At 50.7% G+C, this 16037-nt stretch overlaps 1 protein-coding gene across 4 annotated transcripts in view; it reads left to right on the forward strand.

Moving 5' to 3' along the window:
• The window catches only part of SHANK3 (SH3 and multiple ankyrin repeat domains 3), a 158855-nt gene that overhangs the window by 45015 nt on the left and 97803 nt on the right, over window positions 1–16037 (forward strand). For all 4 annotated transcript variants that reach the window (XM_088054770.1, XM_088054771.1, XM_088054774.1 and 1 more), the window contains 5 exons: window positions 444–611; window positions 2433–2549; window positions 4479–4556; window positions 6195–6261; window positions 13012–13345. In XM_088054770.1, coding sequence (XP_087910896.1) covers window positions 444–611; window positions 2433–2549; window positions 4479–4556; window positions 6195–6261; window positions 13012–13345 — 764 coding nt within the window. The remainder of the gene's footprint in view (window positions 1–443; window positions 612–2432; window positions 2550–4478; window positions 4557–6194; window positions 6262–13011; window positions 13346–16037) is intronic.

Genomic DNA, 16037 nt, shown 5'->3' on the forward strand with positions numbered 1-16037 from the left:
CTCCCTCCCTCCCTCCCTCCCTCCCTCCCTCCCTCCCTCCCTCCCTCCCTCCCTCCCTCCCTCCCTCCCTCCCTCCCTCCTTTTCCCTCCTTTTCCCTCCTTTCCCTCCTTTTTTCCCTCCCTCCCTCCTTTTTCCCTCCTTTTTCCCTCCTTTTTTCCCCCTGTTCTTCCCTTCTTTTTTCCCTCCTTTTTTTCCCTCCCTCCCTCCTTTTCCCTCCTTTTTCCCTCCTTTTTCCTTCATTTTTTCCTTCCATTCTTCCCTCCTTTTTCCCCTCCCTCCTTTTTCCCTCCTTTCCCCCTCCCCATTCCCAGATTTCCCTTTCCTCCTTTTCCCCTCCCTCCTTTCCCCTCCTTTCCCCCTCCCCATTCCCTCTCCATTCCCAGATCCCCATTTCCTCACCCCCAGTGGGAATTTTTCCCGCTTTTCCCGTTTTTCCGGGCAGACTCTGCTGGACCTGGGGGCATCCCCGGATTACCGGGACAGCCGGGGGCTGACCCCGCTCTACCACAGCGCCCTGGTGGGAGGAGACCCCTACTGCTGCGAGCTGCTGCTGCACGAGAGAGCGCGCCTGGGCTGCCTGGACGAGAACGGCTGGCAGGAGATCCACCAGGTGGGACCTGCTGGGTGGGAATGTCCTCCTGGTGGGGCTGGCAGGAGATCTACCAGGTGGGAATGTCCTCCTGGTGGGGCTGGCAGGAGATCTACCAGGTGGGAATGTTCTCCTGGTGGCCATGGCAAGAGATCCACCAAGTGGGAATGTTCTCCTGGTGGGGCTGGCAGGAGATCCACCAGGTGGGAATGTTCTCCTGGTGGGGCTGGCAGGTGATCCAGCAGGTGGGAATGTTCTCCTGGTGGCCATGGGTGGAGATCCACCAGGTGGGACCTGCTGGGTGGGGCTGGCAGGAGACCCACCAGGTGGGATCTGCTGGGATGGGAATGTTCTCCTGGTGGTCATGGGTGGAGATCCACCAGTTGGGAATGTTCTCCTGGTGAGGCTGGCAGGAGATCTACCAGGTGGGAATGTCCTCCTGGTGGGGCTGGCAGGAGATCCACCAGGTGGGAATGTTCTCCTGGTGGGGCTGGCAGGAGATCCACCAGGTGGCACCTGCTGGGATGGGAATGTTCTCCTGGTGCTCATGGATGGACATCCACCAGGTGGGACCTGCTGGGTGGGGCTGGCAGGAGATCCACCAGGTGGGAATGTTCTCCTGGTGGGGCTGGCAGGTGATCCAGCAGGTGGGAATGTTCTCCTGGTGGCCATGGCAAGAGATCCACCAGGTGGGAATGTTCTCCTGGTGGGGCTGGCAGGCGATCCAGCAGGTGGGAATGTTCTCCTGGTGGGGCTGGCAGGAGATCCACCAGGTGGGAATGTTCTCCTGTTGGTCATGGATGGAGATCCACCAGGTGGGAATGTTCTCCTGGTGGGGCTGGCAGGAGATCCACCAGGTGGGAATGTTCTCCTGGTGGCCATGGGTGGAGATCCACCAGGTGGGACCTGCTGGGTGGGGCTGGCAGGAGATCCACCAGGTGGGATCTGCTGGGATGGGAATGTTCTCCTGGTGGTCATGGGTGGAGATCCACCAGGTGGGACCTGCTGGGTGGGGCTGGCAGGAGATCCACCAGGTGGGATCTGCTGGGATGGGAATGTTCTCCTGGTGGTCATGGGTGGAGATCCACCAGTTGGGAATGTTCTCCTGGTGGGGCTGGCAGGAGATCTACCAGGTGGGAATGTCCTCCTGGTGGGGCTGGCAGGAGATCCACCAGGTGGGAATGTTCTCCTAGTGGGGCTGGCAGGAGATCCACCAGGTGGCACCTGCTGGGTGGGAATGTTCTCCTGGTGCTCGTGGATGGAGTGGTTCCATCCCTGGGATTGAGGGTTGGATTCTGGGAATGTTCTCCTGGTGCTCATGGATGGACATCCACCAGGTGGGACCTGCTGGGTGGGGCTGGCAGGAGATCCACCAGGTGGGAATGTTCTTCTGGTGGCCATGGGTGGAGATCCACCAGGTGGGAATGTTCTCCTGGTGGGGCTGGCAGGAGATCCACCAGGTGGGCTCTGCTGGGGTGGGATCCAGGCACGGGAATGTTCTCCTGGTGCTCATGGATGGAGTGCTTCCATCCTTGGGGTTGAGGGTTGGATTCTCCTGCTGCTCACGGATGGCATCCAGGTGGAATTCCATAATTCCGTTCCCACGGAATTCCGACTTTCCAAAGCTGGATCCAGCAGGAGATTTTTTTATTTAATTTTTTAATTTTGGGGGGAATTTTTCCCCTTCTGGCCGCTCCCTGATTCCCATTTTTCCCTGTTTTTCCCTGTTTTTCCCCGTTTTTTCCCATTTTTCCCCGTTTTTCCCCGGTTTTTCCCCGGTTTTTCCCGTTTTTTCCCGTTTTTTCCCGTTTTTTCCCGTTTTTTCCCGGTTTTCCGGAGCAGGCGTGTCGCTATGGACACGTGCAGCACCTGGAGCATCTCCTGTTCTACGGGGCCGACATGGCAGCGCAGAACGCCTCGGGAAACACCGCCCTGCACCTCTGCGCCCTCTACAACCAGGTGGGAATCCCGGGAATCCCGGGGGATCCATGGGATCTGTGGGATCCGTGGGATTGGTGGGATGGGATCCATGGGATCTATGGGATCCATGATTGATGGGATGGGATGGGATGGGATCCATGGTATTGATGGGATTGATGGGGTGGGATCCACGAGATCTATGGGATCACTGGGATCCATGGGATTGATGGGATGGGATGGGATCCATGGGATCCATGGGATTGGTGGGATGGGATTGATGGGATCCATGGGATTGGTGGGATGGGATTGATGGGATGGATGGGATCCGTGGGATTGGTGGCATGGGAAGGGATTGACAGGATCCATGGGATGGGATGGGATGGGATGGCATGGCATGGCATGGCATGGCATTGGTGGGATCCATGAGATCTACGGAATCAATGGGAATGGGATTGATGGGATCCATGGGACCCATGGGATCCATGGGATGGATGGGATGGGATCCATAGGATTGACGGGATTGCTGGGATCAATAGGATGGATGGGATGGGATGGGATGGGATCCATGGAATTGGTGAGATGCAATGGGATGGGATCAGTGGGATCCATGGGATTGATGGGATGGGATCCATAGGATTGACAGGATTGCTGGGATCAATAGGATGGGATGGGATGGGATGGAATGGGATGGGATGGGATGGGATTGGTGGGATCCATGGGATTGATGGGATCTATGGGATTGGTGGCGTGGGGTGGGATTGATGGGATCCATGGGATAGGATTGATGGGATGAGATGGGATTGGTGTGATCCATGGGATCTATGGGATCCATGAGATCCATGGGATGGGATTATTGGGATGAGACGGGGTTGATGGGATGGGATGGATGGGATTGATGGGATTGATGGGATTGATCAAATTGATCAAATTGATGAAATTGATGGGATGGGATTGATTGGATTGATGGGATCAATGGGATCAATGGAATGGGATAAGATCCATGGGATCAATGGGATTGATGGGATCCATGGCATTGATGGGATGGGATCTATGGGATCCATGGGATGGGATTATTGGGATGAGATGGGGTTGATGGGATGGGATGGATGGGATCAATGGGATTGGTTGGATTGATGGGATCCATGGGATGAATGGAATGGGATGGGATCCATGGGATCAATGGGATTGATGGGATGGGATCCATAGGATTGTTGGTATCCATGGGATTGTTGGGATTGATGGGATGGGAAAGGGACAGGGACAGGGACAGGGACACCACAGGGGGGGCGACACCACCCCGGGAATCTCCTGGATCGACATTCCCAAATCCAGAGGGGGAATCCATCCCTGGCCTGGGATGAGGCCGTTCCCGTTCCTGTCCCAGCCGGGTTTGGGATTTCCCAAGGGAACATTCCAGGGTTTCATCCCTTGGATTCCCATGGGAGGAGCACAATCCTTGGAAAAGGGGCAAAATCCTTGGGAAAGGAGCAGAATCCTTGGGAAAAGGAGCAGAATCCTTGGGAAAAGGGGAAGAATCCTGGGAGAATGGAGAGAATCCTTGGAAAAGGGGAAGAATCCTGGGAAAAGGAGCAGAATCCTTGGAAAAGGAAGAGAATCTTGGGAAAAGGAGCAGAATCCTTGGAAAAAGGGGCAGAACCCTTGGGAAAAGGGGGCAGAATCCTGGGAAAAGGGGCAAAATCCTGGGAGAATGGAGAGAATCCTTGGGAAAAGGGGCAGAATCCTGGGAAAAGGGGGCAGAATCCTTGGAATTTGGATCTAGATGATCCCAAATATTCCTTCCAACCAAATCATGGAATTCCATGATTCCATAAATTGCTCCCTTTAGGGTCGGGAATACCGAATCCTTAGGGAATTCTCATCCTGCCTCTTCCCAAAGAATTTTCCGGATCCATTTCTCCCAATCCTGGTCTAATTCCCATTTTTCCTGTTTTTTTTTTTTTTTCCCAGGAAAGCTGTGCCCGGGTTCTCCTCTTCCGAGGAGCCAGCAAGGAAATCCGGAATTACAACAGCCAGACGGCGTTCCAGGTGAGCAGAATTCCCGGGAATCCCACGGAGATTCCCGGGATTCCCACAGAAGCTCGGTGGAAGATCCAGGAATTTTTTTTCCGGGTGGGAATTTTCCCAGCTGGGCGGGATTTGGGATGAGGGCTCGGAATTCCGGGAAAAGGATGGGAATGTGGGGGTTTTGTGGGATACGGAGGCGGGAAGGGGAAGTTGGTGGGGGTTTTTGGGATGGGGATGGTTGGGATGGAGGGGAATCCATGGAAAAGGGGCAGAATCCTTGGGAAAGGGGCAGAATCCTTGGGAAAAGGGGCAGAATCCTTGGGAAAAGGGGCAGAATCCTGGGAAAAGGGGCAGAATCCTTGGAAAAGGGGCAGAATCCTTGGAAAAGGGGCAGAATCCTTGGATAAAGGGGCAGAATCCTTGGAAAAGGGAGAGAATCCTTGGAAAAGGAGCAGAATCCTTGGAAAAGGGGGCAGAATCCTTGGATAAAGGGGCAGAATCCTGGGAAAAAGGGAGAGAATCCTTGGAAAAGGAGCAGAATCCTTGTAAAAGGGGGCAGAATCCTTGGAAAAAGGGGAAGAATCCTTGGGAAAGCAGCAGAATCCTTGGAAAAAGGGGCAGAATCCTTGGAAAAGGGGGAAGAATCCTTGGAAAAAGGGGCAGAATCCTTGGAAAAGGAACAGAATCCTGAGAGGATTTGGGAATTTGAGGATTTAAGGATTTGGGGGTTTGGGGATTGGAGACTTCAAGACTTGGGAATTTGGGGATTTTGGGAATTTTGGGATCTGGGGAATTGGGGATTTAAGGATTTGGGGACTTGGAGAATGAGGGTTTTTGGGATTTTGGGACTTTGGGATTTGGGAATTTGGGGATTTGGGGAATTGAAAACTTCAGGATTTGGGGATTTGAGGAATTAGGAATTTGGAGATTTTAGGAATTTTGGGATTTGAGGATGTGGGGACTTGGGAATTTAGGGACTTGGAGACTTTGGGATTTGGCATTTTGAGGATTTGAGGACTTTAGGGATTTGGGGATTTGAGGATTTGGGAATTTGAGAATTTTGGGAATTTGGAGACTTCAGGATTCATGGATTTGAGGATTTGGGGATTTGAGAATTTAGGGACTTTGAGGGATTTGGAGACTTTGGGATTTGGGAATTTGGGGATTTGAGGATTTGGAGACTTGGGGAATTGGGAATTTGAGGATTTAGGGAATTGAATACTTGGAGATTTGGGAATTTGGACACGGGAATTTGGGAATTTGGGAGTGGGAATATCCCCTCCCATCAGGAAGAGGCTTCCCAGGACATTCCCAATCCCTGGAAACATTCCCAAACCCTTCATCCGCAGCCCCCAAACCAACACCAAATCCAGCTGGAGCGGCCGATCCCAAACCTCTTAAAAATCCCAGGATTTTCCCCAAACCCAACACCACGGGAGAATTCTGGGCTTTAGGGATCAATTCCCAGCTGGAATCCGGGAATTCCGGGGAACAGGGATCATCCCCAAGCCGGGGCCACCCAAACCCTCTCCAAACTCTGTCCCGGAATTCCCGGATGATCCGAGGCTGAAGAATCCTTGGCTTTCCATGGAAAGCAGCTGCTCCCATCCATATGGAAGCTCCAGGGCGGCTCATCCCGGTTTTCCGGCTCTTTTCCAGGTGGCCATCATCGCAGGGAATTTCGAGCTGGCGGAAATCATCAAAACCCACAAAGAATCCGATGTCGGTGAGTTGGATTTTTCCCGGTTTTCCCGTTTTTGTTTCCCTGTGGATCTCAGGGATGGATTGGGGGGGGGGTTTCCCTGGATTTTTCCCAGTGTTGTATCCATGGATTTTCCCGGTGTTGCATCCATGGAAGCTGCAGCCACTTTGGGTCTTGGAAATGTCCGAGAGATTCCCGTGGGATTCCGGTTTTCCCGGCCTGGCCGACATTCACAAACTCTGGAATTATCCTGGAATGGCTTTGCTGTAAAATCCCGATTTTTCGCATTCCTGAGGGATTTCATTCCCAAAATCCTGGGATTTGGGGTGAGGAGGGAAAATCCTCTGGGAATAGGAGCAAAGCCGGGGTTCTTCTGGTTGGATTTGGGGTTTTTTAAGGAATTTTTTGGGAATTTTGGTGCTTCGGATCTCCTTTCCCTTGGGAGAAATTCCAGGGAAAAATGGGTTTGGATCAGGAATCAAATCCCCACTTGTGGAGTTTCCTTGGATTATCCTGAGGAATTCCCGGATCCGGAGGTGCCGGTAGAGGGAGCGATGGGAATTCCCGGCATGGAGCCACGGGATCGGCAGCTGGAAAAAGAATTCCAGGAAAAGAAATTCCTGCCTGGCACAGAATTCCCAGAAAATTCCCTGTGGCTGCTCCCGGATTCCTGGAATTCCATCCCCAAGGCTGGGGCAGCCTGGGAGGGATTGGATGGGATTTAAGGAATCGGAATTCCCGGAATTCCATGAAAACGCTGAAATGAAGGAAAACAAGGATCGCTTCTTAGGGAATTCGCAGCAGGAATTGAGCTTGGCTCAATCCCAAAAATCCTTTATCCCAATTTTTTCCTTTCCCAGCTCCTTATTCCCGATATCCAAAACCAGGAATTTGGGGCGGGGATAGAAAAAACCGGGAAAGGATTTTTTTGGGAAGAGCCTGAGAATTCCTTTGCCTGCAAGGTCACGGAATTAATCCAAGACAAAAAAAGTTTAGGAATAAACGACCTCCAAAATCCCGACCTAAATTCCCCTCGGTTGGAATCCGCACCTGGCGCCGAGCGGCTCCGTGATTTTCCTTGGAAAAATCCCAAAAAAAAAAGCAGGAAAAGCTGTCGGGAGCGATGGGAATCAGCTCCGGATAAAATAGGTCAGGGAAGAATTCCAAACTAATTCTGATCCCAGCGGGTCCAGCTGGTCCCGCCGGGAGCTTCCCGGGGTTTGGAAATTGGGTTTGGAATTCAGGGAGGAGCCGAGTGTCCTTATCCCGGGGTTTTCTGGGAATAAGGAATGTCAAAAGAGGGAATTTGTTGGGATTGGAGTTGGAATGGAGCTCTTCCCGTGGAATTCCCGGCGGGAATTGCAGGCTCGGGGTGGGATTTGGTGATCCCAGAGCAGGGGGAGGAAGGGTGGGTGAATTCCAGGGGAATTCCAGGCTCATCCAGGTTTTTTTTCGGGATCCGGAGCCTTGGGCAGAGCGGGAACTTCCTGTTCAGTCTGGGAAATGTGGGAATTATTCAGTTTGGGAAATTCCATGGGAATTCTCCAGTTTGGGAAATGTGGGAATTCTCTGATCTGGGAAATGTGGGAATTCTCCAGTTTGGGAAATATTCTGGGAATTCTCTGATCTGAGAAATGTGGGAATTCTCCAGTTTGGGAAGTGTGGGAATTCTCCAGTTTGGGAAATGTGGGCATTCTCCAGTCTGGGAAATTCCATGGGAATTGTCCAGTCTGGAAAATGTGGGAATTCTCCAGTTCAGGACATTCCATGGGAATTCTCCAGTTTCAAAAATACCCTGGGAATTTTCCATTCTGGGAAGTGCCCTGGGAATTGTCCAGTTTGGGAAATGTGGGAATTCTCCAGTCTTGGAATTCTCCAGTCTGGGGATGTGCTGTGGGAATTCTTCAATTTGGGAGATTCCCTGGGAATTTTCCAGTCTTGGAGATGCCCTGGGAATTCTGGAGTTTGGGAAATGTGTGAATTCTCCAGTTCAGGGACATTCCATGGGAATTCTCCAGTTTGGGAAATGCCCTGGGAATTTTCCATTCTGGGAGATTCCATGGGAATTGTCCAGTCTGGAAAATGTGGGAATTCTCCGGTCTGGAAAATGTGGGAATTCTCCAGTCTGGGAAATGTCCTGGGAAGTCTCCAGTTTGGGAAATGTGGGAATTCTCCAGTCTGGGAATTCTCCAGTTTGGGAAATGTGGGAATTCTCCAGTCTGGGAAATGTGGGAATTCTCCGATCTGGGAATTCTCCAGTTTGGAAAACACTTTTTCCCTTTTCCCTTCTGGGCCATTCCTGGCTCCTTCCCCGCCTCCCTTTGGAATTTCCCGGGATTCAGCCGGGATCACGGCCCGGAGCCGAGCGCTCCGAGCGCTTTTCCAGGAATATTTCTCATGGAAGCAGGCATCCGTGTTTTCCTTTGGAAAACAGCCCCGGGAAAAAAGTCTGGGAAAGGTGTGGGAGGGAATATCCGGAGCTCGTTGTGGGAATCGCTCCCGGTTCTGCTCCTTTGTCGGCTCCTTCCTGGGATTTTCCCGCTGGGAATTGTGGATTTCGGAGGGTGGGTGAGGAAAAATTCCATAGGATTGGAAATTTGGGAATTTTTTCCCATTCAGTTTCCGTAGAATTGGAAATCAGGATCTGAGATCCTGGAATTTGGACTTGGTGGTTCTTCTTCATCATCATCATCATCATCATCATCATCAGCTCTCCCTTTCTGGGATTTTCCCACTGGAAATTGTGGATTCCGGAGGGTGGGATGAGGAAAAATTCCATAGGATTGGAAATTTGGGAATTTTTTCCCATTCAATCTCCGTAGAACTGGAAATCAGGATCTGGGATCCTGGAATTTGGACTCGGTGGTTCTTCATCATCATCATCATCATCATCATCATCATCAGCTCTCCCTTCCCGGGATTTCCCCGCTGGGAATTGTGGATTCTGGAGGGGATGAGATGAGGAAAAATTCCATAGGATTTGGAATCTGGGAGCGGTCTGGGAATGTCCTGATTCCGGCTCTTCTTCATCTTCATCATCTTCATCACCGTCCTCACCCGGCCACTCTGGAATCCCAGAATTCCAGGATCACCGAGGTCGGAAAAGAATTCCAAACTGGGCTCGATCCCTGAGTGGAATTCCAGGAATTCCTTGGATACCTCCAGGAATGGCGACTCCTGAAGAACTCATTCCGAGGCCTGACCCCCTCTTTTCCATGGAAAAATCATCCCAAAATTCCAATCCGGAGCAGCTTCCGGTCGTTCCCTCTTGGGAATTCCTTCAGGCAGGATTTTGGCTTCCCGGATTTTTTTTTTTTCCCAGGGATTTTTCCGTGGAGTCCGGAATGAAACATCTGGAGATGTTTCCCATGCCTGGGGCCACATCTGGCCAGGGAGGGACATCCCTGTGCTGGGATTCCCGGGATTCTGCCGGGCATTCCCTCCTTGGGAATACGGAGCGGGAATGGTTGGGATCGATGGGCTGGGAGGGATTTTCCAACCCCTCTGGCTCTGGAATTCCGTAATTTTGACTCAGTTTCCCATTGGGATGGCCCTGGGGAAATTTCCAACCCCTAAAGTCTCCAGAATTCCATAATTTTGACCCAAATTTCCCTTGGGATGGCCCAGGTTGAGCTTTCCAATTCTTCTGGCACCAAAATTCCATAATTTTGACCCAATTTTCCATTGGGATGACCTTGGTGGGATTCTCCAACCCCTAAAGTCCCCAGAATTCCATAATTTTGATCCATTTTTCCATCGGGGTGGCCTTGGTGGGACTTCCCAACCCCTCTGGCTCCAGAATTCCGTAATTTTGACTCAGTTTCCCATCGGGATGACCCTGATGGAAATTTCCAGCCCCTCTGGCTCTGGAATTCCATGATTTTGACTCAGTTTCCCATCAGGATGGCCCTGATGGAAATTTCCAACCCCTAAAGTCTTCGGAATTCCATTGTTTTGACCCAATTTCCAATCGGGATGACCCTGGCGGGACTTTCCAGCCCCCCTGGCTCTGGAATTCCATAATTTTGACCCAACTTTCCCTTGGGATGGCCCAGGTGGAGCTTTCCAATTCTTCTGGCTCCAAAATTCCATCATTTTGACCCAATTTCCCATTGGGATGGCCCTGATGGAACCTTTCAACCCCTCTGGCTCCGGAATTCCATAATTTTATCCATTTTTTCCATTGGGATGGCCCTGGTGGGTCCTTCCAACCCCTAAAGTCCCCGGAATTCCATAATTTTGATCCATTTTTCCATCGGGGTGGCCTTGGTGGGACTTTCCAACCCCTCTGGCTCCAAAATTCCATCGTTTTGACTCAGTTTCCCACCAGGATGACCCTGGTGGAAATTTCCAACCCCTCTGGCTCTGGAATTCCATAATTTTGACTCAGTTTCCCATCGGGATGGCCTTGATGGAAATTTCCAACCCCTAAGGTCTCCAGAATTCTATCATTTTCTCCATTTTCCCCCCAGAATGGCCTTGATGGGACATCCCTCCTTTCCAACCCCTCTGGCTCCAGAATTCCATGATTTTCACCCAAATTTCCATTCAGGATGGCCTTGGCGGGACTTTCCAACCCCTAAAGTCTCGGGAATTCCATAATTTTGACTCAGTTTCCCTTGGGATGGCCCAGGTGGAGCTTTCCAATTCTTCTGGCACCAAAATTCCATCATTTAGACCCAATTTCCCATCGGGATGACCCTGGTGGAACCTTCCAACCCCTCTGGCTCCGGAATTCCATAATTTTCTCCGGTTTTCCCCTCGGGAATGCCGGGATGTGGGCGTCCAGTGCCGGAGGTGCCGATAAATCCGGGAGAAATTCCCGGCTCCGAGGTTGGAACTCCCAGGAGAAGGAACACCCGGCGTTGCCGCGGCAACGGGAACACTTCCAGGAGCCTGAAATCCTCGGACTTTGAACCTCGGGAAAATATTCCGAGCGTTCGGCTCCTTCCCGATCCCGGGGATTTTCCTTTTCCCGATGGTCTTGGAGAATCCTCGGGATTCACCGGAATGTGCCCTTGGAGCAGTGGCCTTGGAATGGCGGCTCTGGGAATATCCGGAATCCACAGGGTTTGGAATTCCCTGTCCTCCCATTCCCATCCGTGTTTTTCCCGATGTTTTGGCGCTGGGAATGGGCCGGATGTGGCCGATCCCGGATTTCCCGCTGGAGCCAAATTTTAGGGATGGGAAGGAGCTCATGAAATAAAAAATCCCTGGAAAATTTTCCTGGAATTTTGGAGTGGAGGGACCCCAGGACCGAACTTCTTCCCTTTCCGGAACATCCGGATCACGGAATTCTTTAGGCTGGAAAAATCCTTTGAGACGTTGAATCCAAGAATTCCCAACACTTCCAAAGCCACCACTGATCCTCATCCCGAAATTCCTCTGGAATTCCCTCCAGGATGGGGATTCCACTCCCGGTCCCTCTGTGGAGCCGGAATTGGAATTCCAGGTGGATTTTCCCAGAATTCCCGAGGATTGGGAGGGAATTCAGAGCAGGGAGTTGTTGATTTCTTCCACGCCTTGGATTTTCCCACCTTTTCTCTTGGATATTCCTGGAGCTCTGGAATGAGCACTTGGAATAGGAGATTTATGGAATTGTCCATCCCGGAGGCAGCCGGCCACAGATTGTTGGGAATTCTCCCGGTTGGTTCCATCGGAGCTTCCCGAGATGCCGATTCCAAGCCCTTCCCGGTGCTGATCCATGCTTGGATTCCCGGGAGAGGATGGAGAGCATTCCCAACCCATTTCCACAGGAATTCCCAACCTTCTCCCCCACCCTCTTCCACCTTTTCCTGCAGCCGCATTTCCGACACCTAATCCCGTACTCCCAATTTTTCAACCCTGTGATTCCCACCTAATCCCATATTCCCAACTTTTGGGGCCTTCAATTCCCACCTATCCCAAACATTCCCGGGTTTTTTTTCCACTCTCCCAACTTTCCCAAGCCATTCCCATTCCCAACCTTCTCCCCCACCCTCTTCCATCCTCAACACCTCACCCCACATTCCCATTTTTTCATTGCTTTGAATTCCACCTAATCCCGTTTTCCCAATTTTTTGGGCCTTCAATTCCTGCCTAACCCTGTATTCCCAACTTTCCACCCTTTCAATTCCCACCTAACCCCGCCATTCCCGGTTTTTTTTCCCTTCCCAGTGCCTTTCCGAGAAACTCCCAACCTTCCCAACCCATTCCCAACCTTCTCCCCCACCCTCTTCCACCTTTTCCCACAACCCTCAACACCTTTTCCCAACTTTCCACCCCTTCAATTCCCACCTAACCCCACATTCCCAACTTTCCACCCCTTCGACTCCCACCTAACCCCACATTCCCAGTTTTTTTTCCCTTCCAGTGCCTCTCCAAGAATTCCCAACCTTCTCCCCCACCCTCTTCCACCTTTTCCCAGAGCCGCACTTCCAACACCTAATCCAATATTCTCAATTTTTCTGTGCTCTAATTCCCACCCAACCCCGTATTCCCGATTTTCCACCCCTTCAATTCCCACCTAACCCCGCCGTTCCCGGTTTTTTTTCCCTTCCCAGTGCCTTTCCGAGAAACTCCCAACCTTCCCAACCCATTCCCAACCTTCTCCACCTTTTCCCCCAATCCTGAACACCCAACCCCACATTCCCATTTTTTCAGTGCTTTGACTCCCACCTAACCCCGCATTCCCGACTTTCCACCCCTTCAATTCCCACCCAACTCTGTATTCCCAATTTTCCACTCCTCCGACTCCCACCTAACCTAACATTCCCGGTTTTTTTCCCTTCCCAGTGCCTTTCCGAGAAACTCCCAGCTACACCAAGCGCCGCCGGCTGCTCCTGCCAGGCGGCCTGGCCTCCCCGCGCCTCCTTCAACGCTCGGCCAGCGACAACAACCTGAAGGCCGAGCCTCGTCCGGCGCATTCCCCGGTGCCGTCGCTCCGGAGCCTCCCGCCCCAGCTCCTGCTCCAGATGCGGGAAGCGGCCGCGGGAATTCCGGCCGGAGATGGGATCGGATCCGGGAGCGCGTCCCGGGGGGCTCAGAGCCGCTCGCCGTCGCTGCAGAGGGTCCGGGAGGAGAGAGAGGGAGAGACGGCGATGAGGAGAGGAGGGAGAGGGAAAGTCAGGTAGGGAGAGGGGATGGGAATGGGAATGGGAATGGGAATGGGAATGGGAATGGGAGTGGGAGTGGGAACGGGAATGGGAATGGGAACGGGGATGGGAATGGAAATGGGAGTGGGAGTGGGAACGGGAATGGGAATGGGAACGGGGATGGGAATGGGAATGGGAACGGGAATGGGAATGGGAACGGGGATGGGAATGGGAATGAGAACGGGAATAGGACCTCAAGGCAGGGCAGGATCCCGTGGGTTGGGATTAGGTGGGATTGGGATTCCAGGGACTGGGATTCCGTGGGTTGGGACTGGGGGGATTGGGATTCCAGGGACTGGGATTCCAGGGATTGGGATTCCAGGCATTGGGATTCCAGGCATTGGGATTCCAGGCATTGGGATTCCAGGCATTGGGACGGAGCTGGGAATGGCTTTCCATGGAATTAGATGGAGCGGGAATGGGATTACATGGATTGGGATGGAGCTGGGATTAGATGGAGCTGGGAATGGGATCCCATGGATTGGGATGGAGCTGGGAATGGTTTTCCATGGAATTAGAGGGAGCCGGGAACGGGATCCCATGGAATTGGAGCTGGGAATGTAATCCCGTGGATTAGGAGACATGGGAAGAGCGGAACATTTGTGTTTCCGATGCGGAGCGTGCTCCTGGTGGATCCTTTGGTTTTCCGTGGGTTTTTCCTGCTGTTCTGAGGTCAGATCCAGCTTTTCCCTGGATTTTCCCAGGGTTTTCCCTGTCCTGAGCTCAGATCCAGCTTTACCTTGGGAATTTTCACCTCCCTGTGCTCAGATCCCGCCGTGCCCTGAGTTTTTCCTTGGGTTTATTCCCTCAATCCTGGGCTCAGATCGTGGATTCATGGATACCATGGATTCATGGATATCAGGGATTATCAGGGAAATCAGGAATTCATGGATTCATGGATTCAAGGATTAATGGATTAATGGATATCAGGGATTCATGGATATCAGGGATATCAGGGATTAATGGAATAATGGGTTAATGGATTAATGGATATCAGGGATTCAGGAAATCATGGATTAATGGATTCATGGATTCATGGATATCTTGAATTCATGGATTCAGGGATTCATGGATATCTTGGATTCATGGATTCAGGGATTCATGGATATCTTGGATATCAGGGATATTGTGGATTCCTGGATTTAGGGATATCATGGATGCTGTGGATATCATGGATTAATGGATTCATGGATATCTTGGATTTAGGGATATCATGGATATCGTGGATATCAGGGAGTCATGGATTCGTGGATTCATGGACTCAGGGATTAATGGGTTAATGGATTAATGGATATCAGGAATTCATGGATATCATGGATATCATGGGTTAATGGATATCACGGATACCAGGGATATCAGGGATATTGTGGATTCTTGGATTTAGGGTTATCATGGATATCATGGATTCATGGATATCAGGGATTAATGAATTCATGGATATCGTGGATATCAGAGAGATCAGGAATTCATGGATATCAGGGATATCATGGGTTAATGAATATCATGGATATTGGGATATTGTGGATTCATGGATCTAGGGTTATCATGGATACCATGGGTTAATGGATTCATGGATATCTTGGATTCATGGATATCACAGATATCATGGATATCGTGGATATCAGGGATTCATGGATTCATGGCTGTTATGGATATCAGGCATTAATGGATATCCCGGATTCAGGGATATTATGGATTCAGAGATTAATGGATTAATGGATTAATGGATATCAGGAATTAATGAACTCATGGATATCAGGGATATCAGGGATTCGTGGATTCATGGATTGAGGGATTCAGGGGTTAATGGATTAATGGATATCAGGGATATCATGGATTCACGGATAGCATGGATTTAGGGATATCTTGGATATCATGGATTTGTGGATTCATGGATATCAGGGATTCAGGGATTCGTGGATAGCATGGATTAATGGATATCAAGGATTTAGGGATATCTTTGATATCATGGATATTGTGGATATCAGGAATTCACGGATTCGTGAATATCATGGATACCGTGGGTTGATGGATATCATGGATTTAGGGATATCTTGGATATCATGGATATTGTGGATTCATGGATTTAGGGTTATCATGGATATCATGGGTTGATGGATCCATGGATATCTTGGATTCATGGATATCACAGATATCATGGATATCATGGATATCAGGAATATCAGGGATTCATGGATCCATGGGCTAATGGATTCATGGATATCAGGGATTAATGGATTCATGGCTATCATGGATATCAGGGATTAATAGATAACAGGGATATCAGGGATATCAGGAATTCATGGATTCGTAGATTCATGGCTATCAGGGAAATCACGGCCGGTGATTCCAGGATCACAGATCAGGATTGGGATCGGATCACAGCTGTCACACAGGTGTCACTCAGGTGTCACTCAGGTGTCTCAGGTGAATGTATGGAATTGAGAGGGAAAAATATGGAATTCATGGGAAAACATGGAATTGAGGGGGGAAATATGGAATTGAGGGCGGAAAAATGTAATTGAGAGGGAAAAATATGGAATTGAGGGGGAAAAATGTGGAATTGAGGCAAAAATATGGAATTGAGGGGGAACACATGGGATTGAGGGGAAATATATGGAAAAAATCGGGGAAAATATGGAATTGTTCGCGGGAAATATGGAATTG

Source organism: Pseudopodoces humilis, chromosome 5 (genome assembly GCF_049639895.1).
Source record: "Pseudopodoces humilis isolate 2021_Gansu_Grassland_sample_001 chromosome 5, ASM4963989v1, whole genome shotgun sequence".
NCBI classification, from domain to species: Eukaryota; Metazoa; Chordata; class Aves; order Passeriformes; family Paridae; genus Pseudopodoces; species Pseudopodoces humilis.